A 27402-nucleotide genomic window follows, 5' to 3' on the forward strand; every position below is an offset into this window, starting at 1 on the left:
AGTCGCAGCCAATCAGCATAAGGATTCCGCCTTTCTTCAGAACGGCTAGCCAATAGCTTTAGCGCATCACCCCGCGCTCCTTTGGAGCCCGGCGTACACGCCGTTCGCGCACGCTCAAGCCCGAAAGGCCCGGAAGAGGGTCATTAGCTCCTCCCTCTCCTGAGTCAGTTCATCAGAGCCAATGGGAACGCCTGGTGAAATTGCGTCACTTGTTTCCGACCTCCTACTGGACTCACGAGGCAGCCTCTGCTGCGCTAAGGAAAGTGTGGGTAGTTCCCGGTCCCAGGCTCAGCATGCGGTGCACCAGTCCAGCTGCGCTGGTGACCTTTTGCGCCGGGCTTTGGATCTCGACCCATGTGCTGGTGCAGGGCCTGGAGGCCGGTGTGCGGCCGAAGGCTGACTGTGAAGGTGAGCGGTGTGTGACCTGCTTGCATGGCGGCGACACCGCGCTCAGCCTAGCAATTACTTAAGCAGCTTCTTCCGGGCCAGGCTGTAAATAACATCTCACCCAAGAAATGTGGCCCCGTCAGTAATTTCCCCCTGCCTTTCCCAGCCTAAGCAGAAGCTCGACTTGGGCCCAATGACACTTGAGAACGTTCTGCTTTTGCTGTCAGTATTAAGGTGGCGCAGGAAAAGGAGTGAGCTAGGATTCACATCAGATTTTGTGCAAATGATCTTGCTGCCTACTTGATTTTTGTTGCTCCTAACTGGGAAGACTTGCCTCTCTGCGCAGAAGACATGTTTTGAGGTTCAAACTAATTGTCACTCCCAGAAGGTAAATAAAACAAGGTAATGTGCTAGGGTTGCTGAAATCAAAGACAAGGCTACAGCTGCTTAGGACTTTGTAGACAAGCTGCTTTACACAGGAGCACATTCCTTGGGAAAGATAAAACAGAGAGATGCCCTTGTTCTCCTGTGAACTTGGCGATCAGAATATCTTCATTCCACCATCCCACCTGGCTTCGAGGGTGTTATACTACCTAGGTTTTGTAAAAACCGTGTATTTTGTAGAGCGCTGTTAACTAGAGCCAAGATGAAGAGTTTTGATAGTCCCTTTGGGACCACTGCTACACTTAACCTTCTTGTTTTATTGAAATGATGTAAACACACTAAACAGGAAATGGATACACAAGACTAATGTGGAATGGGCAGTTGAGTACATACTCTTATTGTAAATAAATAGTATTAATAGTTGGAGTCCCGCTTTCTATCAGCAATTATCAAACCTTTCTCTAAACTTATTTAAGATAAGTTTAAATGTTATTTAAATTTTTTGTAACTAAAGATACTGGTTTTACAGTTATAATTTCAGTTAAAGATCTCATTTTGGGCAAGCAGGATTTTATTATAGAACTTAAAACTATTTTGAAATCATAGATTGATGTATGAAACCACTTCAATAAACAAAAAAGGGCTGGAGAGATGGCTCAGCAGTTAAGAGCACTGACTGCTTCTCAGAGGTCCTGAGTGCAATTCCCAACAACCTCATAGTGTGGCTCACAACCATCTGTAATGGGATCCGATGCCCTCTCCTGGTGTGTTTGAAGACAGTGGCAGTGTATTCACATATATAAAATAAATAAATCTAAAACAAAACAAAAACAACAAAGAAAACCCTGCCATAAATAAAAACAATGTAACCATTTGACATCACACCAAGACGCACAAGCTGCGATCCTTAAGTTACCAGCTACAGTCATTTGTGCTGAGGGGGAAGTTCAAGGGGTTAACTTGGGGTTCTCTGGGACACCTGACACTATTAGAATTTTTTCCCCAGAAGTCCCTGCCTTGATGGTTTTGACAGTGCTGCTTCTCTTGTCTTCGCCTCCGTCAAAGCAAACACTTTCCAGATTTGTTATGTGCTTCTAATCTGGCCGTGACTGGCTTCCGTTTTTTGGTTTGTTTGTTTGTTCGTTCCTTCATTTGTTCCTTCCTTCCTTCCTTTCATTCTTTCCTTTGGTATAGGGTCTCACTATGTAGCCCTCAGTGGCTTGTAACTCACTATGAAGCAAGCTGTCTTCAAGCTCACAGAAAGATCTGCCTGCCTCTGCCTCCCCAGTGCGGGAGATTAAAGATGCGCACATCAGTGCCTCACCTAGCCGTGGCTTAGTTGTTGGAATTTTCCCATATCTTGGCCTCTGTTTGTATTTATTATCAGTCTGCATACAGTGCAATAAAAATCAATCTGCCTCACTGTCCAGTAAATCCTACATCTCTGTATCCAGCCCACCACCTTCTTCCCGCAGTTCCGGACAGATTTCCTGTCAGATGATTATGGAGTGGCTAAGTATTCCAAAAACCTGATGTAGTTAAAAAGTAATCCTCGAACGATTTATTCCTCAGGAACTTACTCCTACGCTGTGAGGTCAGCAAAACTAGCTGGTTGGTTCTGTATTTCCTTTTTCCTTCTTTCTGCTGGCCAATGGCGTGGCTATTGACTCGTCCTTCCCATGGATTCTCTACCTTTCTTCTTCCCCGGGACTAATGCCTCGATTTTCTTTTTTTTTTCCTTTCTATTGTTCTGCTGCCCTCCCATCCTATAGTTTGCCCCGTCTCTGGGAGGGTTGTCACATTCTCCTGGATTTCATGTTTTCCCAGTTTCTTCCAGGCAGTGTCTCCCCCTCCTCCACAGTTTCTTAGAAGATTTAAAAATCATTTCACTGCCCACCACGCAGCTGTGTACTTTTAAAAAGTCTCTCTAGATGATGTCTCTCATCCCATGGATTTAAAACTCTTATTATTGCACACAACGGGCAGGTTACTGATAAAGGATACATATGCGCTGCTTTTGTTGGTATATTTTTCCAACCCAATTACCCGGTAAAAGAAATCTCAACTCAATCAGTAACAATACAAGCTATGAGCCCAGATTAGGCAGATCTCCCTCTACACTACTCTATTCCAGCTATATTATCCCACGTAACTGGCCATTTCTCCAGGCCCCCAGCTTCTCTCTCAGCAGCCTCTCCATCGATCCCCCATAGCTCCTCCCTTTTCCAGTAGATCCAGCTGGGTTCACAAGGCAACTCCTCATCAGCAGCCCCTTTGAGGAGTGGAATTAGCATCAAAATACAAGCCCAGGGCTATCCACAATGCTCTGCGGCAGAATTCCGTGCACCTTGTCTGACTATTGCTGGAATATGATGAATTAGACATTTATGTACCACCCTAGACCACATGCCAGTGATCAGATTTGTAGCCACGTGCCTCACACCAACATTTCAGTCAGCCATGGACCATGTACACAAAATGGTTCTGTGGGATTATGAAAACTTTCTACCACCCAGTGATACTGAATTCCCTGTTTCTAATCTATCATTTGTGTTGGGTCTGGAATAAACAGACACGGTGAATTGTCAATCTTAGGAATGACAGCACTATAGCATGTAGAGCACACTACTTATTGTCATAGGACTGCACCAACTGTTTTCCTTCAACAATCATTGCTTGGATTCTTCTTAATTCAAAAGAAAAGTCAGTGTCAAATAGTCTCAGGAGGCAGAGTCAGGACGATCTATGGGTTCGAACCCAGCCTGTTCTCCACAGGGAGATCCTGTCTCAAAGCAAAAACAAACAAACAAACAACCCAAAGCATCATAGAAGAAAGTAATTTTATTATACCATCCACATGTGTTGTTGCTTCTGAAAGGGTCAGAGTGGGACAAGATGGGGGTGGCAGTGGTACCTGTCATCTGGATCCTGTGTGGGCTTAGGCTAAGGCATGGTTTTGTGCCTTAGTTTTTTCATAAACAAGTTTTAAAAGTAAATAGATTAGTGACCTAAAGAATAAAGTGACCTGACAATAAATTGACTAGTTATTGTCAAATAACTAGTTTTTTTGACAAACAAGTTTTAAAAGTAAATAGATTAGTGACCTAAAGACCTAAAGAATAAATAAATAGAAAGTGACCTTATGACTCCTAGCTTGAAACGCGAGCATACTGCAGGGCACCTTTAAAGAAGGAAGGTGTACTGCAGTATGCTCACGTTTCAAGCTAGGAGTTATAACAAAACAAACAGGTCTTTAAAAATTAAACAATTTACATGGTAGAAACAATTTACAGGGTACATGGTGTCTTCCTCAGTGTGAACTATGCTCTTGGCCTTCAAGTAGGTTCCCCAGCGCAGCTCTAAGTCTATGGGCACCATTCATAGTAAGGGCCATATGCAGGCACACTGTTTTATTTTAAATCTCTCTTGTTTGAAGATTTATCTTTATTTATGCATGTGTCTCTGGTGTGTATGATACATGTGTGCAGGAACTTTCAGAGACCAGTAGAGGGCGCCTGATCCCCTGAAACTGGAGTTTCAGGTGGTTGAGCGCCACCTGGCAGGGGTGCTGGGAACTGAACTTGGGACCTTTGGAGGAGCAGCAAGTGCTGTTAACCAATGAGCCATTGTCCCAGCACCAGCTATTAATATTATCTTTTTACTGCAAATATCTTATGTTTACATACCTGAAGTTCAGTGAAACCCACAGCCCTCAGTAGGCTAACATGTTCTATGCGCAGGCATGATCAAAAATCATGGGACCTTGTAAGATTTTGTATGTCTGAGGTTTTTATCTCTTATGACTCAATCACATGGTTCTTAAGCATAAACTTTATAGATGACGATGTAGTGTTGTAATGCCAAAAGATTGAACATACCTACCAAACTTGTAGACTTGGAGCAATGACCTGTATACGCTGACCTAGGTGTGTCCAGCATGCGGTAGCTTCTACGTTTCTGTAAGTAGCCCCTTTGATCTTCCCACAAGAAAGTCACCTAGCAACACAACTCAGACGGCATCTCTGTTATTAGGAGATGCATGGCTGTCCTGAGAGGTTTCCTCACCGTTTCTACCTGAATTACGCATTAGTCAGAATTCTTCATAAAACAGAACCAATATGAAATGTATGTGTGCACGTGTGCACACCTGTGTGTGTTCGCATTGGTCTTTAACTTACAACGAGGCTACATCCTGCCATGAATGGAAAGATGGCCAAGAATGTATTGCTGAGAGATGAAAGGAAAGATGGGAAAGAGATAATAAAGATAAAGAGAACTCCAACATACGTTTGATGGATTTCCAGAAGGTCAGGAGAGAGGATGTGTGCATTAGTGATGTCACTCCTTGCTGTGACAAAATTCCTGACTAAAACAACTCAAAGAAGAAAATATTTGTTTTTCTTCCCATAGAGGGGAGAACATGGGCCAGGGGCCACTGGGGATCAAGTCCTCTCTCTACCACTTACCCTGCAAGTCGGGTGATGTTTCTTTGGCTCATTCTATCTGTAAAGAGAGGAGAGTAAAGTATCTATGCCGTAGCTTTGTTGTGAAACTTGAATGAGTTAAAATATATGAAATCAGATCTAGCTCCTACCAAATGTTAACATGGTGGTTGCTAATGGCTGGGCCTGTTCTGAGTCCTGTCTCACAGCTCAGGACAATCGGGACTGAGTATGGGTCTTCAAGTTAGGGTTTAACCATGAATATGCATAAAGTATGTTTTTTTTTAAACCCAACAGATTAGGTTTCCACTAAGCCCAGTCCCATGGTAGTGAGATATAATACATGTAGATGATGAAGAGCTTCTTCTTTTTTTTTCTTTTCTTTCTTTTTTTTTCTTTTTTGAGACAGGGTTTGTCTGTGTAGCCCCGACTGTCCTGGAACTTACATTGTATACCAGGCTGGCCTTGAACTCAGAAATCTGCCTGCCTCTGCCTCCCAAGTGCTGGGATTAAAGGCGTGCGCCACCACTGCCCGGCAATAGCTTCATTTAAGGTATTAAGTTTTTCAGATTTTTCTCTATACCCAAAGCAAAGGAATCCCTAAGACCATATCCTATATAAAAGCTGTCTTATCTTTTAGGGTCTGTCAATGTTTATACGAAGGTTTTCATTTTAGGAGAAACTTAGTTCTAAAGACAAATTGGTGGATTCTGTAAGCTCATAAAAATGTCTAGTGCATTGGTGGCTTTAGGAACAGAACCCCAAATAATGCTTAGGGTTTGAGTCCATGGTCAGAATATATTGAATTATATGTATATATTTTAAATTTTTCTCCCGATTTTGTGCATATAAGTGTTTGCTTGAGTGTTTGTATTTGTACCACATGTGTGCCTGGTGCTGGTGCCAGTGGAGGCCGAAAGAGGGCGCCAGATCCTTAGAGCTGAAGTTGCATCTGCTTTGTAAGCTGCAGGTGCTGAGAACTGAGCCGGAGTCTCCTGTAAGAGCAGCCAGTGCTCTTAATTGCAGAGCCGCCTCTCCTGAATCATATCTATATATTTTTTCACTTGATGGGTGAGTTATGGGCATAAATGTGGTCAAGGTAGAATTGTGTAACAGACCCAAGTCTCTCTTCCCTCTAGTATGTAAAGAATTCTTAAACCGATTCTACAACTTCTTGCTAACCAGAGGGATAGAGTTTTCTGCGGATGCCATAGAGAAAGAGCTCATCAGCTTTTGCTTGGATGCCAAAGGAAAAGAAAACCGCCTGGTATGATACATTTCATTTTTCTTTGTTTGCTTGTGCTTCAAGAAAACTAACCAGCAGTTTCCCTTTCCACCTGGAGGTAGTGTTCTCCTCCTACCATGCCTGCTTTGGGCATGCCCGTTGTAGACGGCAAGCAGAAATCAGCTCTGGAAAATAAGGTCCTACATGTTAAGTCTCAGACCCTGAGACAAATAGCTGATGTACCTATTTAACAAACCAAAGCAGACATGGCTGCCAGGTTCTCCCAGCATCCCTCAGTCCCTACCCTCAGACCCGGGTATAGGGTCCTCCTGGCTGGCATCCCCACCCCCACCCTTCTCCAGCCAGGGGTCTGGGTTGCCCTTACTCCAGATGTCCTTCCTTATGTAATCCGCCCTTTTGGTTATCCTCCTCTCTTGCCTTCCCGGCTGTCCCTCTCTCTCCCTTCTCTGTCCAAGCCCCCATCACCTGGCTCAGGGGCCCATCTACTCTGGGCTCTCCTGGATGTGAGTAGACCCCTGGCTATCTATGCTCTCCGTTTTATCTCCAATAAACCTCCTCCATCGCCCCTTAGAACAGCCATGTCCTTCCCGACTTACTTGTTTTCCCTCATTCACTGTGGATTCCTTTTGTGAGTCATCCAGTTTTCCTTTCTAGGTAAATTTCACACGCAAGCAATTCCACAATTTCTTTTTCTTTCTTTCTTTCTTTCTTTTTTTAAAGATTTATTTATTATATGTAAGCGCACTGTAGCTGTCTTCAGACACTCCAGAAGAGGGAGTCAGATCTCATTACAGATGGTTGTGAGCCACCATGTGGTTGCTGGGATTTGAACTCAGGACCTTTGGAAGAGCAGTTAGTGCTCTTAACCACTGAGCCATCTCTCCAGCCCAATTCCACACTTTCTTAAATGGAATCGTAACGCTGACAGGGATTTACTAGTATGTGAATGGGGTAGGCTTTTGCATCTGCTATCAAGACACTTAGTAGAACCCATCAATCATTTCAGCATCATTTACACGTAATGACTGAGGCTTTTATATGTTCCTCTTAAGGTTGTTTTGCTGAATCTAATGTACATCTTACTTCAATATTTCTATATCAATAAAGACAATTTCAAATGGAATCCTTTTTTTTTGTTCCATCTTGGTACTGAACCCACAACCTTGTCCACGCTGAGCATGTGTTTTGCCACTGAGCTATTCCTCAGGGACCAGTCCAGGTCTTTTTTTTTGCCTAAAGTGGTCATCTTAATGTGTACCACTGGACTCTGGCTGAGGCACCAGAAGACTCATAACTCCAGCCTGTCATCAGGCTAATTAGATGCATCTGATAATCCCCGGGAGGATGAGAGACAGGCACATCTCATTAGTCTGATGACAAGGCTGCATCACTGGACTTGCGGCGCCTCAGCCAGATGGGGTTAAAATTTAATAGCTGGTCTACGAGAACGAGGGTAACCTCTTTCTCCCTTCTTCATACTGTTTTTCTTGCTTTTATTCATTGTCAGGGACTCTGTCTTAACCACATCCCACTTATTTATTTTGTGCGAATGTGTGTGGCGAGCATAGCGAGATCGGAGGACAACTTGCCGGAGCCGGTTCTCTCCCTCCATGTGGGTCTCAGGGACCACACTAAAGTTGTAGGTCTTGGCGGCAGGCGCCTATGTTGTCGGAATCGTCTCACCACCCGCGTATTTCCCACCATTCTTTTCTCAGTGCTATTACCTAGGAGCCACCACAGACGCGGCCACCAAGATCCTAGGTGAAGTCACTCGGCCCATGAGTGTACACATGCCCACGGTGAAGATTTGTGAGAAGCTGAAGAAGATGGACAGCCAGATCTGTGAGCTGAAATACGGTACGAGGGACACAACTGTCTCTCCTAATGTGTTCCATGCATTCTCAAGCCTTGAAACCCTGGGCCATGTTATCAAAGCCAGCACTGGAGGAAGGGAGTCTCTGCTCACTGATTGAGACTCAATCAGGTTGCTGGGCTGGTGTTTTCCTGTCAGCTGAGCTCCTATAAGGGAAGGGAAGGGAATAAACTAATAAGAACCTGATAGTAAATATTGGATAATAATGGGTAATCAGCGTTAAGTTGGAACTCCCAGCCAAAAGTTTAAGTTCCTAATTTACTAAAGTGACGTCAACCATGAGTGTCTGGAAGTTTTCTGAAAATGAATCTTGGAGGTCCTTTCTGAGAACTATGAAGACTCGAGTTATGTCTGTGCAATGGCAGCAGGACTTTGAAGCCATGGTGTGACTGTGTTTCCCTCCTGAGTTTACCCTTCTGCCAGATGTCTCTTTTAGGAGCTGGGCTTTTCCATCAAACCAGGCTTTGCCCGATGACACAGCTTATCAGAGATGCCTAAAATAAGCATTAAGGAAAGGAAGGTGATGTCCTATTTAACGCTCTATCCTTGGCCTTATAAATTTCACATGGTTAAATCTATTCTTACACTGAAGGGTTGTATCTGGGCCAGCCTCTTGCGTACGTGGAGTCAGTGTGATTAAAGGCTGGGAAATTTTTCCTTCAGCTGTCCTTCACGTCTGAAATTCCTCTAAGACATAAGTTGTTTTCTGTCTCACACACACACACACACACACACACACACACACACACTACATTACTGTAAATGACCTAAGGAATCATTTTGGCTCATTTCCCACCACAGCCTTGCAATGAGTGCATCTACCATAGCTACACAGCAGACGTGAATCAGGCTTAACGTTGAAAGGTCCCAATGACAACCAAGTTCCTAGTTTGGCCAGCACAGGCCCTGACTTCCAGGGTAGTGATTATGGGCAAATGTCCCTTTTTATAGGCTTCAAAGGAGCAGTGTAGAGTTAAGACACCCTGACTCCATACGAGCCCTGGGCTCAGAGGGGCAACTATGTGCTGAGTCTTTCATTCAACAAATTCGTTTTTGAAGACTTGTACATGCAGTGGATTTACCTCACGTGGCTCTCTAAATATTAGAAAAAGTATCTACTGGTATAGAGAAAATTAATACTTATTTGTAGATCAGAACAGTGGTCATCAGGGAAACTTTGAAGCCATAAACTAATTTTTATTTTTGTATTGACCTCTTTCTTGGACTTTTATGAGTATTGTTGTACCCTCCCCCCCTTTCAGATTTAGTGCCAGATGCCATTTTTTCCCTAGAAAAATACCAAAGAAACTGCTGTCATTTACTTGAGGCTATTTTTCTCTTGAATACATCAATAGTTAATAAATGCTTCTCAGCTTGTAGTCAGACCCCCTGTAGCTGTAGCTGTAGGTGTTTATGATCTGCCTGATGTGGGTGCTGACTCTAATTCGGTCCCTTTGCAAGATCAGTGCGTGCTCTCAACCAGAGGGCAGCTCCGATTTCTTCCCCTTGTCATGGTGCCTTTGTCATGTGCATATCCATTGTTGAAGATGTATTTTCACTTAAAACGGGACTACAACCTGCTGGTTAGTTATGGTCTGTGTCTTTTAGTTCACCACAATGGAGGCCATGCCAAAGACACTGGCTTTTGTTTATAAATTTCTCTCTTCAACCTTTGGAGACACATTCAAATTTGTTTCAGGAATGCAGATTTGAGAACTCTGCAAACTTTCCAGTCCCTTGTTTTAAAGCCTGAATAGCCCTTTAGAGGGCTGGTTGGAGGCAGATTGTCTAGTAGCTTCATACAGTTGAAGATAACAAAATCCTCAGGGGTTCAGGTTCCTCATATAAAACACCATAAAACTTGCATAGAATCCCACATGCCCTCCTCTGAACTATAAATCATCTCCAGATTGCTATCATTATATCATACAATGTAAATGTTATGTAAATAGTTGTCGTTACATATTGTGTGTGTGTGTGTGTGTGTGTGTGTGTGTGTGTGTGTGTACATACACATGTATACCCACACTCCTGTGCTATGTGAGTGCATTCGTGCCACAGCATACATATGGAGGTCAGGGAACAATTTGTGGGAGTTAGTTCCCTCTCTCTGGTGTGGGGAATCACTGGGGATTCAACTAAGGTCCTTGGGCTTGGTAGCAAGTTCCTTTCTCCCGCTAAGCCATCTTGCCAGGCAGCAAACAGTCATTATACTGTGTTGTTTAGGGGGTTATGACAAAAAGAAAAAAAAAGAAAAACCTCTGCATATGCTTAAAACAGATTTGGTATTTCCATCCCGGAATATCATTGGCCTATGGTTGGTAGCATTTAAGGACATAGAACCCAAGGACTTCATACAGTTGCTGTATGAAAGCTGACAGTGACATCACATTCTCATCGCATATGTCTTGGTCCCCATGGAAAGAGGAATTGTCTCACATGGAAGGGGAATGGAGTCAGCCCTTCTAAGAGTTTTATGAGGTTTTTGTTTTGTCATTCAACTGTGTGCTCTTTTCTGGCATTTAGAGAAGAAATTGGACTTGGCCTTGGTGGACCTGTGGAAGATGAGAGTCTCAGAGCTGAAGAGGATCCTTCAGAGCTGGGGGGAAGAATGTAGGGCATGTGCGGAGAAGAATGACTACGTGAACCTCATTAAAGAGCTGGCCCCCAAATATGCAGAGATACACCCCCAAACAGAGCTCTGACCTCATTGGCTGTCAGAGCATGGACTGTAGTTAGAGGAAAATGACTGTCTAAGACGAGATTGTGCTGGTTAGGGCTAACCAGGGACTGCCAGGCTGGCTGTCAGTCTTGCTGTTGTATTGTAGAGTTGTATTGTCTAGACTTGTGATGATCAACCTTCCTGCCAGTTGCCCACATTGCAGAGTGCGAAGACATCAAAGTGCCTTGGTTATCGTTGCCCTTCTTGGAGGGTGCAGTGGTTCCCTTTGCTTCACTGTGACAGTGATGCCCAACAGGAACAAGGCTGGGGAAGGGAATTCCGATTCACTTTGGCTCAGGGTTTCAGTCCGTCATGGCAGAGTAGCTAAGGGCAGAGCAGTTCAGAGCAGGGAGACAGGAGCTTGTCATAGAGACTGTTGCCATTATGGTGAACAGAGAGTCAGAAAGTAAAGTCCAAATAATGATAAGGCAGCAACCTTCAAAGGGATATCCCGATTCATCCATTCTGCCAGGCAGACACCCACCTCACAGCCTCCCCAAATTACCACTAGCTGGAGAACACACCTTCAAAACAAACTGATGCCAAGTGTGATGGTGAATGCCTTTAATCCCAGCACTCTATCCCGAGGCAGATGTCTGTGTGTCTGAAGCCAGCCTGGTCTACAAAGTGAGTCTAGGACATCCAGGGTCACACAGAGAAACACTGTCTTGAAAAACAAACAAACAACACTAAATCCCCCAACCAACCCAAACAAACAAACAAACAAAAAACCCAACCAACCAACCAACCAAACCAAAAAAATGAACTGGAGGAGGACATTTCAAATCCAAGGCATAGCTGAAGGACAAATGTGATTTATCATTACTGACTCAAGTGGGCTACAGATATTGATGGAATAATACATTTTAAGGAAGGAAAGAGATGAGGCATTTCTTTGGACAAGGTTTTTAAAATGAATGCATTGGACCAGGATAACAGAGACTATAGCTTATCAAATGTGTGACTTCAACCCCAATAACCACCTAACATAATTCAGAGGTTCTTATTTCATTTTTTAAATAGAAATTTTTTTTAAAAATTGCACTCTAAATTTTTTCTCTCTTTGGCACAGCAAGGAGGGGGAAGCATTCATTATTTTACAAACTCTTAAGACAAAATACCTAAGAAAAACAATGGAGGAAGGGGTTAATTTGGCTCATGGTTTAGATTACAGTTCATCACAGTATCGGGAATGTGAGGCCACTGGTCACAAGCATCCACATTCTAGAAGCAGCGATGAAGTCAGGTGCTCCACTAGCTGTCAGCCTAGGACCCCAGCACAGGGATGTGGCTGCCCACACTCTGGGTGGGGTCTTCCTTCCACAGGTAACCCTTCTCTAGCAATGCCCTCGCACACGTGCCCAGAGGTGTGTGTCTCCTGGGCAATTCTAAATTCTACTGAGTTAACAATGGCCATTAAGCATTGCACAGCGAGACTGGAAGTTCCCATTTCTCATATAAAGAAAACCCATTGGAAGAATGCAAACCAACAATCCACAAAATGTCTATGCGTGGGCTAACAATAACCACCTTGAATTGCCAAGTGACCCAAGCTTAGAGTCTTCTTCCTTCTTCACTGTCCCCTGTCAGGCGCACTCTGAACACGCAGGCAACAGGGAGACACTTGTGGTTTCTAATGCTAGCCTATCAGCCTTAAGAAGCAAATCATGTTTCAGCTCCATTTTCTGTCCGCAGACAAATAAGAAACACACGCATAAAGTGGTTGCCTTTGTGAAGTAAGTCAGGGTGTGGCTACTCAGGAAAGCATTCTCTTCAAAGTTTCTGGGGTGACGGGACTGTCCCTTATCAAGGCAGGTGGCGATGGCAGATATGGCCAACATATTGATACAGAAGTACGACTAAGATGTGGGTATTCTATTGTACATCCGTGCTATTTCGTGGATATACATGGAGTTATTTGAAAATAAATTACCCCCAAATTAATTGATTAAAAGCAACTGTACTTTTAAATAATCAAATGTACTCATGGCAATTTTTTTTTTGTAGAATTGAGAATAACTTAAATTCAGATAATAAATCTGCACTGTCAGAGTAAGGTTTACTTTTAAATGGCGCAAGGGAGTGCATTTTCAGGTAAGCGATGGGATACACGTGGACTCGTCAGAGAACTGCTGCTTCCCAAGGACATATGGAGGCTGCGCAAGCGAAAAATGAGACTGAAGGTCCCAGTCTAATGAACGGTTCTTAGTGGTTATTGTTTCTGGAACTCAGAGTTGTCTCGACATGTGGGAACAATCTCCTTCATTTCAAACTGTATTTAGGAAGTACCAAAGCTGGTCTGGAGAGATGGCTCAGTGGTTAAGAGCACTGTCTTCTCTGGATGACCCAGGTTCAATTCCCAGCACCTCCAAGGCAGCTCACAACCATCTATCTGTAACACCATTTCCAGGGGGCTCCAACACCTTCCGACCTCCACAGGATCCAGGCACATACCTGCAGGCAACACCTATACCAGTAAACTAAAAAACAATAATACCGAAGTTAAAATATAAGACCTTTTATAAAAACACTACAGTTGTGTCTTAGCGGCTGCAGCAACTCCTATAAAACAAAGCATTTAACTGGGCTGGCTTACAGGTCCTGCGGTTTAGTCTGTTACCATTAGGTGTGGTGCTTGCAGGCCGACTCGGTGCTGGAGGCTTAGCTGAGAGTTCTATGTCTATATCCGCAGGCAGCAGGAACAGGAGACACGGGGCGTGGCGTGGGATTTTAAAACCTTGCAGGCTATCCACTGTGACACACTTCCTCCAACAGGGCCATACCTACTCCAAACACTGCCACATCTCCAAATTCTTCTCAAATAGGATTAAGTGTATAAGCCTGGGAGGCCATTCTTATTCAAACCCCTGCAATCTGTTTCTATTTTGTACTTTGGATTTATCACGAAACTTGACATTTGGAGATAATCTTAGCTCTCTGATTTCAAAATTAGGTCAAATATCCGTGTCTTTTTTTTTTCTCCCCAGGAATCTAGGTAATGGGAACACTGCTTAGTAGGTCATTCAAATAAATCACTGATGTTGTCTCCTCCCCCTCCTTCTTTTTAGTGCTGGCCAGAGTATGTTTTGCTCAAAGAGATTTTATTACAAATACTTCCCAAACTATTGAAATTGCTTCTATTGAGCAGCAGGAACATTTATTACACTGCATAGTCTTACCCTGTGAGTCTGGGGCAGGGCCTCAGTATACCCCCTCCTCAAACCCCCCCCCCCCCCCCCGTGTGTGTGTGTGTGTGTGTGTGTGTGTGTGCGTGTGCGCGCGCACACACCGAGTAGTAGCTCTCCACCTTATCCCCTAAGGCAGACCCTCTCACTGAACCCGAAACTTGTGCTTTGCAGCTAGGCTGGCTGGTCAGCAGGCTCCCGGGGGCTGCCAGCCTCTGCTTTCCAGTGCTGGAATTGCAGGCTTACATGGCCGTGCTTGGCTGTATGTAAGTCTTGGAGAGCTGAACTCAGACCCCCAAGCTTGTGTGTCAAGACCTTTACTGACTGAGCTGGCCCCTGATCCTCAATCAGTTAGGTTTTTAATAGAATTTAAATATATCAAGGAGATCAGAAATGCAGAACGTTTATTCTTTGGCTTGAAAATAGTCCAGCAGAAGGAAACTGAGAGTAAATTTAGTGGCCGAAATGCTCCCAGGAACTCAGCTCAAACTTGATTCCTTATATCCTAGAGACGGTTGATTTCGTTGCTGACCCCGGGTCTAAGTTGGCTGCTAGACTCCCTCACTACGGAAGGCGACCTGCCTCTGACCTGAGCCCAGTCCCACCCCCATCCCGTGTGCTACTTCTGTACCACTGACCAGAACTGAATCACTGGACTCAGCTGCAAGGGATCTGGGGCTGTACGACCTCTCGGTTCAGAGCCTGGCTGTCCAAATCAAATCAGATTTTTACTGAGACGAGAGGGAGAGGTTTGTGAGCAGAAAGCCTGTCTGAAGAGCAGCGTAAATCCTTCCTTGCTTCTTAGGCTGTAATTCCGTGTTATTTACTCTAAGGAACCCTTCCCCAGGCTATTTCAATCATTCCTACACGTAAGCAGCAGTGGCTCCGCTTCTTTGACTGGTTTTGTTTTGTTTGGCTTGAGAAGAAGTATTCTTTTTCTGTTTCACCTTCATTTTTACCTTGCTGCTTCTCTCATTGTGTATGTGATTGTGTACGCATTTCCCATGTGTGTCAATGAAAAATTCATAAGCACAGAAGATGTAGAAGGTATAGGATCTGAAAAAAAGCAATACAATTCTGAACTAAAACATGAGTGGCGGCCAGAGAGTTGGCTCAGAGGGTAAAGCACTTGTCTTCCCATGTGAGGACCCGAGTTCGGATCCTCAGAACCCACGTGAAGCTGGGCATGGTGGTGTGTGTATGGATCTGTAATTGCAGTTGCTATGACGAGGTGAGAGCTGAAAACAGGAGGATTCTGGGAAGCTCCAGAAAGAATTCCCCTAGAGTACACAGAGATAAGCTGCAGAGACCCCACCTCAAAAACTGAGTTGAAAGGCAAGGACCCAAGTTTATGACTTTTCAAGACACCCATCTGAAAGAGAGGATGGTGGGTGGCTGTCCTCTCAAAATATATTTGAAAAAAATTTCACCTAAGAAAAATCTTCTTGGGCATATGATCATTCTGAATATAGAATATGCATATATATATATTATCTATCATTTTTTCTTTTATTGTGTGGGAATCAAATTTGTAATATCAAGAAACTAGAATTAGGTGATTTGTCGCATCAAGTATCAAGTCATTATTTCACACACATTTTATATATATTCTGACAACCTAAAATGAAGGTCAGTAGGAAATGGAATGTGTAGTTATGGTCTTCTCCTCCTCCTCCTCTTTTTCTGTCAACTTGACACAAGCCCATCACCCACTGGGGTGTTCTCTGTCCTGTTAAACCTTTCTGGGAACTCCCTATGGACGCTCCCAGAGCTGTCTTTCCATGGTGATTTTAAGCAATGACCATCACTCTGGGTAATAGATGGATTCACCTCCATCACGACCCAAGATGAAAAAGCTCATAGAGGCACCACACAGTCCCACAGCCCGGCACCAAAATCACCACAGAAACATCTTCTAGGAACTTGAAAATATTTTTGAGTTTATAAATAATATGTTTCACAGAAGTAGTGATATATAACTTCGAGAAATGGAATTCAGAGGCTCATTATTCTAGGTAAATGCTGTAACTCCGACACATGGACTTCTGATAATTTTCCCCCTGTTAGTGGCTTGAAGCAGCATTCTGTAACATCTTCTGTAAGTAAGTACAGGCCAGACAGTGTCACTAGAAGAATTCAGGTCAGGCTTTGCTGTCCAGTAAGATTGACAAAGGGACTTATGATTATCAAGACTATTTACAATATGGACAAGGATAATAAGTATGAGTGAGTGACAGATGGTGTTTCTATGGTAACTCTGACCTAGGTGAATCTCAATCATTAAATAGGATACTGAGCACTCCTCTATAAAAACTCCCACTTCCCACTTCCCACAGGCTTCTAGAAATTGAAAAGTACTTGGGGCCATCAGGAAACCAGGGATTAGGGTATCTATCTGCTTTGGATACTTATTTTCCTAGCACTCTGAGAAGTGTAAGCATCAGATAGCTCCAGAGGAAATGCATTCACCAAGTCACTTTCCCTCCCCTAGCAGCATCATCAGGCAAGGTTTTCTGTAGAGGTCACAAGAGCCATAAAGGGAGCAGCCACTCCCCCTTCTCACAGCCTCCACCCTCAGAATGTCACTCCCATTACAAGCCAGGCTCCTGGTCAGCCTTGGTACCTATGCCCAGATAGTCTTTCAGGCCTCACTGTGTACAGCCAGCTGCAGAAGATGCTGCTCACTGGGTTCCTACTCGTTTTCCTCTTGCATTTTTAAAAGCCCATTTTGGAAAGAACAGATCAAATGTTGGCTTCTTAGTCATGGGGCAGCTATAAATACATTGCAAAGGCTCTTGAGCCGCGCAATTTCTACTAGGACATAACTTCATCTCTTTGCTGGGTATCATCTCAGAATGCATGTGTAGATCTGGGGAATTCAAATGTTCCCCTGGTAGCTAAATTCGTATTTACGTCTCTCCAGTGTTGTGTGTGTGTGTGTGTGTGTATGTGTGCATATAGTGCAAGTGCATATGTGTGTTTGAATGTGTGCACCCATGTGCACATGGAGGCCAGAAGATGATCTCGGGTGTCCTGGTTTGTCACCCATCACTGTATTCCCTTGAGACAGCCTCTCTTATTGAACCTGGAAATAGACTGGCAACCTGCAAGCCCCAGACATCCGCCTGTTTTCTCCCTCACAGTGCTGTAGTTGCAGGTGCACACAGTCATGTTTGCCTTTAATGTGTTTGCTGGGGATTTGAATTCAGGTCCTCATGCTAGCTCAGCAAGTACTTTGACCCAGGGAGTGGTGCCCCCAGCCTTGGAGTGGTGTCCCCAGCCTCTCCAGTCTTCTCTGAACTTAAGTTAAAAGGTTCTTTGTTTTCTCCTTCACAGGTTATATCTGCTCCACCCCCGAACCCCCAGAAAGTTCATGGTGCCATTGCATCTTGGCCTTGTACAGAAAACACTCCAAGCACAGCTCAGACTCAGATGGTTTTATGATTGATAGTGATCCCTAGACTTTTCATTCTGTGATGGGAACCATACCATGACCACAGCCTCCAGAATATCTGAAGATGCCAATGAAAGGAGGAAGTTGAAAAAAAAAAGGTGAATTAAAATTTAAATTCTAGGTTTGCATATGGCTGGTGGCACCAGCTGAGGAGAAAAATTAAGCAGCTTTTCTGGCCCTTAGTGTTGCATCTTAAGAATGTATTTCGTAATTATGTACAATATGGGGTTATTATCAAGATTAAATGAAAAATATAAGCAAAATAAATATTTGAGTTCATAGCGTCAAACAGACATCTCAGTAGATACTGAGTCTGAAGAATAGTACCCTTTTCTCTCCCTCCCTCCTACCCTTCTTCTCTTCTTTTCTTCCTTGTGACTTTACTATGTAATTCAGGCTAGGTTTGGACTCACCGTCCTCCCAAGTGCTAAGATTACAAGTGTGCGCAACCACACGTAACTCTGCATGGTATATTTCTTTAGAAGATTTTGCTTGTAGTTAGAGAATATGATATGAAGTCATGGTGAGTTCCGGCCCACTTATTTTATAGACGAGAAAGATGGGCAGAGAGATGTTCAGAGATTTGCCACCAGATGTGAAGCAATGAATTCAGCCTAGCTGATGCCTAAACTGGACATAATGTTTAGACTGAGAAACTGGAGGTTGACAGTTTGACAGCTTAGACATTAGCTTTTAAAAGTGATCCTTGTGAAGCAAGCTTACTCATATCTTGTGTCGACATGACCTAATGAGGCCGGAATTCAATACGTAGCCAGTACAATGTGTTCTGGGTTGCAGCTATGATCTGTGGTGGAGTATCTCTTTTGGGGGCAGGGCGTGACTCGATGTTTCTGGAACATTCTTTAGTTCTGTTCTACATACCTTTGTGACACTATTGCATCAGGTTAGCTTCAGGGTAATTTAGGCAAACTGTTGGCTCAACAACACAGAGAATGATACGTTTAGGGAATCTCTTTATTGCACACAGCCCTGCGATCTGGCAACCCCGGAGAAATGGCCTCTCTGGCACATGTCTCCATTAACGCTCTTGAGATTCAGCCATCTAAAAGTGAGGTACTTTGTGGACTTTAATTAGAACTAGTCTTCCCATCTCTCTTCCTCTTTATTCCTTTAAATACGTATACTTATTTTTAACTATGTGTATATGTAAATGCAGTGCTCTTGGAGGCCAGAAGAGGACATCCAGTTCCTCCGGTGCTGGAGTTATAGATGGCTGTGAACTGTCCCCCAGGGGTGCTGGGAACTGAATTCTGACCTTCTCCCAGAGCAGCAAGTGCTTCTAACCACCTAGCCTCCCCCATCTCCCTCTCTCTTCTTTTTTCTGTGAGGCAGCTAATGTAGTAAGTAATACGGCAGGTGTGGTATTACACGTGTGTGGGAAGCTGAGGCAGGAGGATCGTGACTGGAAGGTCAGCCAGAGCTGTGAAACATGGCTCTATTTAAAAGAAAAAAAATAAAAAAATAAAAATGTCACTTATTTCAACTTGAAGATTTTCCCCCTACTTGTTTACAATGCTAGAAAATAAAAGAATTGGCTTTTTTCTTTTTTTTTTTTTTAAACCAGTAGCACCAATTATTTATATCTAACTATACTTTTTGGTGTCCACCTGTAATTATGTGTCTTTTGGAGGGAAGAAAAATGCTCAATACAGTGACTGGAACAAACAAGGAGTATCTGGGGTATGATGCGTTTTGGTCAAATGCCCTTTTAACATCTTAGTTTTAAGTCTAAGCCTTCATGACTAAGTTCATTGACTAAATTAAATCGTGTTGGCTGGTCTTTGCAGTTGATGCACACAGAGTATTTGATAGATACTTTAACTTTAAAATATATTTCTTATCATTCTTATCTTCGAGAGTTTCATACAGGATAACGTGATCATACTTACCTCCAATTCCTCCCAGAGCCTCCGTCTCCACCCTCACCTTCTGGTACACCCAACCCTGAGCTTTCTCCTTTTTCTCACAACCCAGCTCGTGCTGTCCAGCTACCGTGGGGAGCAGGGGATAATTTGATATTCTTAAGGTGGCTATCATGTATGGCTTAAATGGAAGCAGGGTTGTGGCTGTGACATTTTTTAAACATCCAACTTCAGTGATCTTGACTCTTTGATGGTGGCGTCGGCAACGATCCTGGGGCACCCCTTCATTTAGACGCCTCATAAAAACACACAAACGTATTTTCCCTCGGCGTCTGTAAATTGTACCGTGTATTTCTGGTGATTCTCGGGTGCAGTCAGCTGTGTAAAGAGGTGCCCAGGCTTTGGATGCTTGCCTCCTCTCGGGTCCTGCTCTGGCTCGGGTCTGTTTTGGCTCTGGGCAGGATGATAGGGCTGCTTTCATGACTGACTCAGCCTTGCCTCATTTGGAAAGTCAGATTCTTTGATGGGTGACCTCCCGCAATCCCAAAAGAGTTGGGGAATAGCATGGAACAATACTGTGTCTGCAGAAACTTTGCTATTCCCAATATGTCAACCATGCTGTCTTACAGACTTAAAAATTCTGTCATGTGGAGATGTCAGAGGACAACTGTTCTTCAGCGACAGGCACAATGAACTTGTTTCCCCAGATTCTAGTTTTGTCGATTGTGAGTATGGTTGAGTAGTTTTGCACATGTTTGCCTTCCGTAATAGAGGCACAAACAGTCCCAGGTTTATAAGGATGGGTAGGTGCCAATGCTTATTCCTTGGAAGGCTAACAAATATTTCCCAGTCTAAATCAGATAGTCTGGAAAGATGGCTAGGCAGTTAAGAATAATACTGACTGCTCTTACAGAGCGCCCAAAGCCAGTCCCCAGTGGTCCCAGCTCACACACCCCGAGAACTCCATCTCCAGGAGATCTTATAACTCGAGCCTCCACAAGCACTTGCACGCAAAGACCCACATAGACCCATAATCAAAAAACAGAAACAGAGCTTTGGAAAACAGTCTTGAGCTTGAGTAGATTTCTTGAAGAAACTAAGGTGAAGGCATACATTGAGATGGGTGCATGGGATCATAGGCTCCATTTGTTTACTTTGGACTTCTCACTGCTTTTGAATAGTTCAGTAATTCAAATGTGAAGAATGTTCCTCCTCTGACGTTTGGTGGTTTCTATCCTGACTTTGAGAGGTTGTATAATATAGCAGTATACGTTTTAAAGAGCAAGTGTTCTAGAGAATGCTAAATCACGGGCAGGGGAGGTGACCCGGGGAGTTGAGGGCCTGATGTGCAAACTCAAGGGGTCTCCAACACCCATATAACAGCCGGGCAAAGGAGCACTTGTAACCGCAACACTGGGAGTGGGAGTTTGCTGCCCAACCAAATAAACCTCTATCTCTCCAGGTTTAGAGAGATAGAGACAGAGACAGAGACAAAGACAGACAGAGACAGACAGAAACAGAGACAGACAGAGACAGAGACAGACAGAGACAGACAGAGACAGAGAGAGGCAGGCACGCGCGCGCACACACACACACACACACACACACACACACACACACACAGAGAGAGAGAGAGAGACAGACCGACAAGAGGCACAGAGTGAAAAACAGAGAGACTGAGACAAACAGAAACAGAAAGAGACAGAGAGACACAGACAGAGACAGAGAAAGACAGAGACACAGAGAGAGACACAGAGACAGAGAGACACAGAGAGACAGACTTTATCTCAAAAAAAGGTAAAGAGCAACTGAGGCAAACAGCTGACATCAGCCTTCATCCCACACATGCACTACACACATAAACATACATACATACATACATACATACATACATACATACATACATACATACTGAGCGCACACACAAATGAGCATATACACATACTATGCACACAAGTAAAGGATACTAAAGAGCAATGTAAATACCTTTTGATGGGGAATTGGCTTAAAAGTGATAGGTTATCAGTTGATGGCAGTTCTCTGAAGCAATTCAAACCAATAATGCAGATTTGTCTATACCAATGTGGAAAGATCTCTGTGATTTATTTTTAAGTTAAAAAAGAAAGCCACATTGACTGAGCGTGGTAGTGTAGGTCTTAAGTGCCAACACTGGGGAGCAGAGGCAAGAGGGAAGGGGCCTCCCTGAGTTTGAGGCCAGCCAGGGCTACACAGTGAGAAAAACAAAACAAAACACAAACCAAAAACAGACAAACAAAAATAAAGCAAAGAAAGAAAAAGCAAGCCACAGAAAATAGTTTAATTTGTATTTAAGTTTTTGTGTATGTTTGTGTTTGTCTGTCATATCTATACAGGTGACCACAGAGGCTGGTAGGGGCCCTGGGACCCCTGGCGTTGGAATTGTAGGGTTGTGAGCCATCTAAGATGTGTGGTGGGAATCAGTATTGGTTTGCCTGATAGAGCAGCAAACGCTCTTAACCGATGAGTGATCTCTCTAGGACACGACTACAAAGTACTTGTATTTGTACATAACTTTAGAAAAGCATGTCTCAATAATGTCCTTTTCCGTTTGTTTTTTCCATAATATACATTATTCACTTTGATAAAAGTTGGTGTTGACTTTTTTTTTTTGTTTTTCAGGGCAGGGTTTCTTTGTGTAGCCCTGGCTTGTGTGGAACTAGCTCTGTAGATCAGGCTGGCCTCAAACTCACAGGGATCCTCCTGCCGCTGCCTCCTGAGATTAAATGCATGAACTGCCCAGCTGGCGTTTACTTTTAATATATGTTTTTCAAATAATTTATCTTAAAATAACTTGGCTTATTCATAATTTCAAGAATGTAATTTTAATATTTAATCTAAAATTGAACATTTGTAATTTTATGAACAGTACACAGAAATCTTGTAAACCCTTCCCCAGATTTACTGAGGCTTGACTGCTCATATGTTGCTTGGCTCTTCCTCTACCTTTTTGTAATTGTTTTCCCTAACTGCTTGAGAAACTGCTAAAGGCACAGTGCTTGATTTTCTTTAAGGAAGAAAGCATCCTGCATAGCTACAAAGTCAGGACGTTAACACTGATATCACACTACCTTCTTAGCAACATATCTCACTCAGATTTCACTAATGATCTCAGTGATAATGATGTGGTCTGGACTCCCAAATAGGTCCCATGTGAAGAGACTGGTCCTGATGGTGGTGCTGTTTGGAAGAGGTGAAACCTTTATTAGGAGGGGTTTCGTGGGGAGGCCCTTAGGTCATTAAGGGTGTGTCCTTGAGGAAGATTTGGGGACTGTAGACAGCCCACTTACTTCCTGGCTGTGGGCTGAGCTGCAACGTGTCATTTCCCCTCATCCAGCACGTGCCAATGTCATCCTTCCGTGCACATTAGAGGCCTACCGCAGCGGCTCCAACCGACGCTGAAGCTGAAGCTCACAAAGTAGATTGCGGACCACAATAAAACTTTGCTCTATGTAAGCTAATAATTTCAGCCGCCTGGTTACAGGAGTGTAAAGCTGACTAATTGGCATCATTGGGTTTTATACGATCTAGTTACACGTTGCACTTCATTGGCTGGCACTGGCTGGCCTGGACACATGGGGGCTCTCAAGACACTGAGTCACCAACCACTGAGCCACCAACCAAAGAGCATACACGAGCAGAACCTAGCGCCTCCCCTCCCCCCCATATGAAGTGGATATGTAGCTCCGTCTTCATGTGGGGACGGAACATAGCCCCCCCCCCAACCCCTCCCACACATATGTAGCAGATGTGCAGTTCTGTCTTCATATGGGTCTGGAACAATAGGAGTGGTGACTATTCCTAAAGCTGTTGTCTGCTGGTGCAATACACTCCCCTACCTGGGCTTCCTTGTCTGATCTCAGTGGCAGAGGATGCTCCTGGCCCTGCAGAGACTACATGTGCCTGGGTAGGGGGATGCTGCGGGGGGGGGGGGGGGGGAGGGGGGAGAGGCTCTCTACCTTCCCAAAGGAAAGGAAGATTTGGGGATGGGGATGGGGGAAGGAACTGGGGGGGGGGCAACCAGGAGGGGGAAGGGCAGCAATCAGGGTGTAAAATGAATGGAAGGAAGGAAGGAAGGAGGGAGAAAGGAAGGAGGAAGGAGGGAAGGAAGGAAGGAAAGAAGGAAGGAAGGAAGGAAGGAAGGAGGAAGGAAGGAAGGAGGTAGAAAGGAAGGAAGGAAAGAAGGAAGGAAGGAAGGAAGGAAGGAAGGAAGGAAGGAAGGAAGGAAGGAAAAGAAAGCCTCTTTAGTCACCTTTAAATTGGAACAGGAATTTAATCTTGCTATCTTTCATGGCTTTGATGTTCTTGAAGTTCAGCCTTGTTGGCAGGAAGGATATGTCTCAGTTCGAGGTCGTCTGAGTTGTCATTAGCTCATGCAAGTTTCATGCATGTTATTGGAATGTCACAGGAACGACAATATGTTCACCTTAATACATAGTATCAAAGGCACACGGTGATGATTTAACCTATTTCTGATCATGTAAGCTTTTCTCATGTGGTACAAAAGATAGCTGGCCATTTTCTCCCCAGAGCAGCTCATTAAATTCTCTGTGAAGATATTTTAATAAACATTTAATAAGCATCGGTATATGTTTATAGCAATGCACTAGGATGTTATTAGTGTTCTGTGGGGAAGACTGGGAGACTGTATACACATCTATTGTCTCAGGGACCCACCAACTGATTAATTTTGCATCTACCTAAGCCAATTGTGAATATTATTGATGAATAATTATAAAATGCAGCCCATTCCTTCTAAAATGATCACTTAGCAGTCTACTTCAAAGTACAGTCTTTATTTAAGCCATTGTCAATTGGTGGGTTCTAATCGTAATCTGTTTGAACACTACTTCCTTTATTTAATTCTCGAGCTGTCTCAGATTTGGCCAGCAGGAGCCTCCTGAAGTTGGCGTTGGTGCTTTTTATTGGACTCCACCAGAAAAAGAAACTAGGAAAAAGTCCTAGTTTCCTGTTACCAGACATTTTATAACTTAACTTGTTATGTTTTTTGCTTCGGTCAGTTATTTCTATATAAGGTTATAGTAATATTTTGGATAGAATTTTATGTAGCACAGGGTGACCTCAAATTCACTACATAGCCATGGCTAGTCCTGGACTCTTTGATTCTCCCCCCTCCATCTCTTGAGTGCTGCAATTACAGAAATTCGCCATCATGCCTGGTTTTATATGGTACTGGAGTTGAATTCAGATCTTCTTCCATGACAGGCCACTGAGCTGTATCTTCAGCCATGTTCAGTAATTTTTAATTAAAAATGGTATTGAGAAGCTGAGATTTAGGCATGAGCAGGATTCTGTCTAGGGTCTCATTGATCGCAGCATCTCTCGGTGGGGGGTTAGCGCTACACACATCCACATATACAGACATGCTTTATCAGTTTTGATATCTAATCTTTCGACATCACTACATTCATGGTAATGCCCCTAATCATATATATTATTAAAGAACGGTGAGCTTTTCTTTGCCAGTAGAGAAGGCCAGCTCCCATTATCAATACTTTTGATGAATTCTTTTGCATACAATCTTACATTCATTGCCTCTTCTTCTGAACACCAGTGTCTCTAACACTTTAGCCAGTGTTAGACCAGGTACAAAGAGAGTCGCCACAGCTCTGTGCATGTTGACTCCCACATCCATACTGTCTTCAGTGAGTCCTGACTACTTCATTGAGGTGGCTTTTACTCACAGTTAAGTGTGAGGTCTCTACAAGCACATGCTCTAGCTTACATAACAGCACTGTCGCTTGCTGACTGGGTAGTCGTAAGCAAATTTCTTAATGTCTTCTAGTATCTAAACTTTCTCTGTTCAAAGGAAAGCCATAATAGGGACAAAACCATAATTTTCTCCTACTTTTTCTCCCCTGATTTGAGTACGGATCTTTGTCTCAAAAGATAGGATTCTATCTTCTCCAGTTAAATAGTCATTGATTGAACATTGATTAGAAGCGCTAACTTTTAGCCAGAGGTTGTGAGAGAACCTCAGGGCAGACGTCTCAGCCAATCGAGAAGGAAACATCCAGCAGAAGACCTACATCCCACCATAGAGTGGTGTAAGTCTGGGGGCCTCACTCTCCTTCCTCGCAACTTGATGGGGATGTGGGCTTGTCTATTGCAGGGAACTAAGTGAGGATTGGATGAGGTAATGTTCCCCAGTGCTCGGAGTAGGAGATAACCTAATGACCGCCTTCCACTCTGCTCGCACATGTCTCTTCAAATGCAGAACTTGTTCATTGAAGAGAGTGTATAAAACTCAGTTAAGCAAAACTAACAGCCATTACCAGCAGCCCCATTAGGCAAGGATAACTGCTGTTTTCATTTTGAAATTGCTCTTTCCAGACTGATTTCTTTGCACATTGAGTGTAAACATTATGTGATCGTGTTCCTACCCTGTTCTCTCCATTCTGTGCGAAGACAGAACCAAGGGTCCCCATGGGGCATCTTCCCTGCCTCTTCTGTGCTGTTGGCTGGCTGGACTCAGCACAACAATATCCCCTCCAAAGCATCTGGTGACAGCAGAGCTTGTGTGGGCGCTGTGTAGTGTATACACATACACCCCTCCTGGTGGGTGTTTCTGTCTAGGGCACCTTCTTCCCATGGGACTTGTCTTCCAGGTGGAGAAGGCCAGGGAGCTTGTTTGTCACTCTGCGGAGTTTCCTGTGGAAGCTGGCTAGAGTCCAGATCCCAGAGGAAATGCAGCATGGGCCTTTTCAATTCAAGGACACCATTTATTTCTTTGTTAAACATGGCTCTTAAATAGACTGGGAAGAGGTGTGTGTGTGTGCATGCGTGCGTGCGTGCGTGCGTGCGTGTGTGTGTGTGTGTGTGTGTGTGTGTGTGTGTGGTCTAGGTAGGTGTAATGGTTTGTGTATGATTGGCCCAGGAAGTGACCCTATTAGGAGGTGTGGCCTTGTTGGAGTAGGTGTGTCACTGTGGGTGTGGGCTTAAGACCCTCACCCTAGTTGCCTGGAAGTGAGTCTTCCACTAGCAGCCTTCAGATGAAGATGTAGAACTCTCAGCTCCTCCTGCACCATATCTGCCTGGATGCTGCCATGTTTCTGCCTTGATGACAATGGACTGAACCTCTGAGCCTGTAAGCCAGCCCCAATTCAATGTTGTCTTTTACAAACCTTGCATTGGTCATGTTCACAGCAGTGATACCCTAAGACAGTAGGAGACCACTGCACTTGGAGCTGTAGACACACCAACTCATAGTTATCCCAGGTCTCTGACTTTCCTTTGTCACTGGACCATGGATCAGTTGGTCAGTAGGGAGAATAATATGTAAAGTAGCTGCCTTGTCTTGGGAAAAAACACATCTCCAAGGTCGAGTTTACTTAGAATCTCCTAGAAGATTTACTCTAAAGATCTGTGGATATTCCCATCATGTAGGTCTATCAAAAATCACTAGATCAGCCAGGCATGGTGCTATAGGGTTATAATGGTAGCATTTAGGATCATGGAGCAGGAAAGCCATGACTTTGGGCTATACAGTAAGACACAATCTCCAAAGAGGACATAAAAAGAATCTCTTCATCAGTAGGACTCTCTTCTGGCACTGTCTAAATTTTCATTCATTCAGAAACCATATTCATGTGTGGTAAGTATGCTGCCCAAATTTTGTGAATTGCTGTTTGCATGTGATTCAAAATTTTACCTTGAAATATTTGAGAACCCCTTCCCAGAAAGTTTAATTGAAGATGAAAGTATCTAATTACCCCCAATTCCCAGGAAACATCATGGAAAAAGATGTAGCAGGTCTATAAGGACTAGGG

General features: G+C 43.8%; 1 protein-coding gene across 1 annotated transcript; it reads left to right on the plus strand.

The window, feature by feature from the left end:
• Positions 1–274: 274 nt before the first annotated feature.
• Cdnf (cerebral dopamine neurotrophic factor) lies at positions 275–11216 on the plus strand. The gene is made up of 4 exons (XM_052157281.1): positions 275–408; positions 6353–6480; positions 8175–8316; positions 10859–11216. The coding sequence occupies exons 1-4, from the start codon at positions 294–296 to the stop codon at positions 11035–11037; spliced, it is 564 nt and encodes a 187-aa protein (XP_052013241.1). The 5' UTR covers positions 275–293; the 3' UTR covers positions 11038–11216.
• The last annotated feature ends 16186 nt before the right edge of the window (positions 11217–27402 follow it).

The sequence above is a fragment of the Apodemus sylvaticus genome, chromosome 14, assembly GCF_947179515.1.
Source record: "Apodemus sylvaticus chromosome 14, mApoSyl1.1, whole genome shotgun sequence".
Taxonomy (NCBI): domain Eukaryota; kingdom Metazoa; phylum Chordata; class Mammalia; order Rodentia; family Muridae; genus Apodemus; species Apodemus sylvaticus.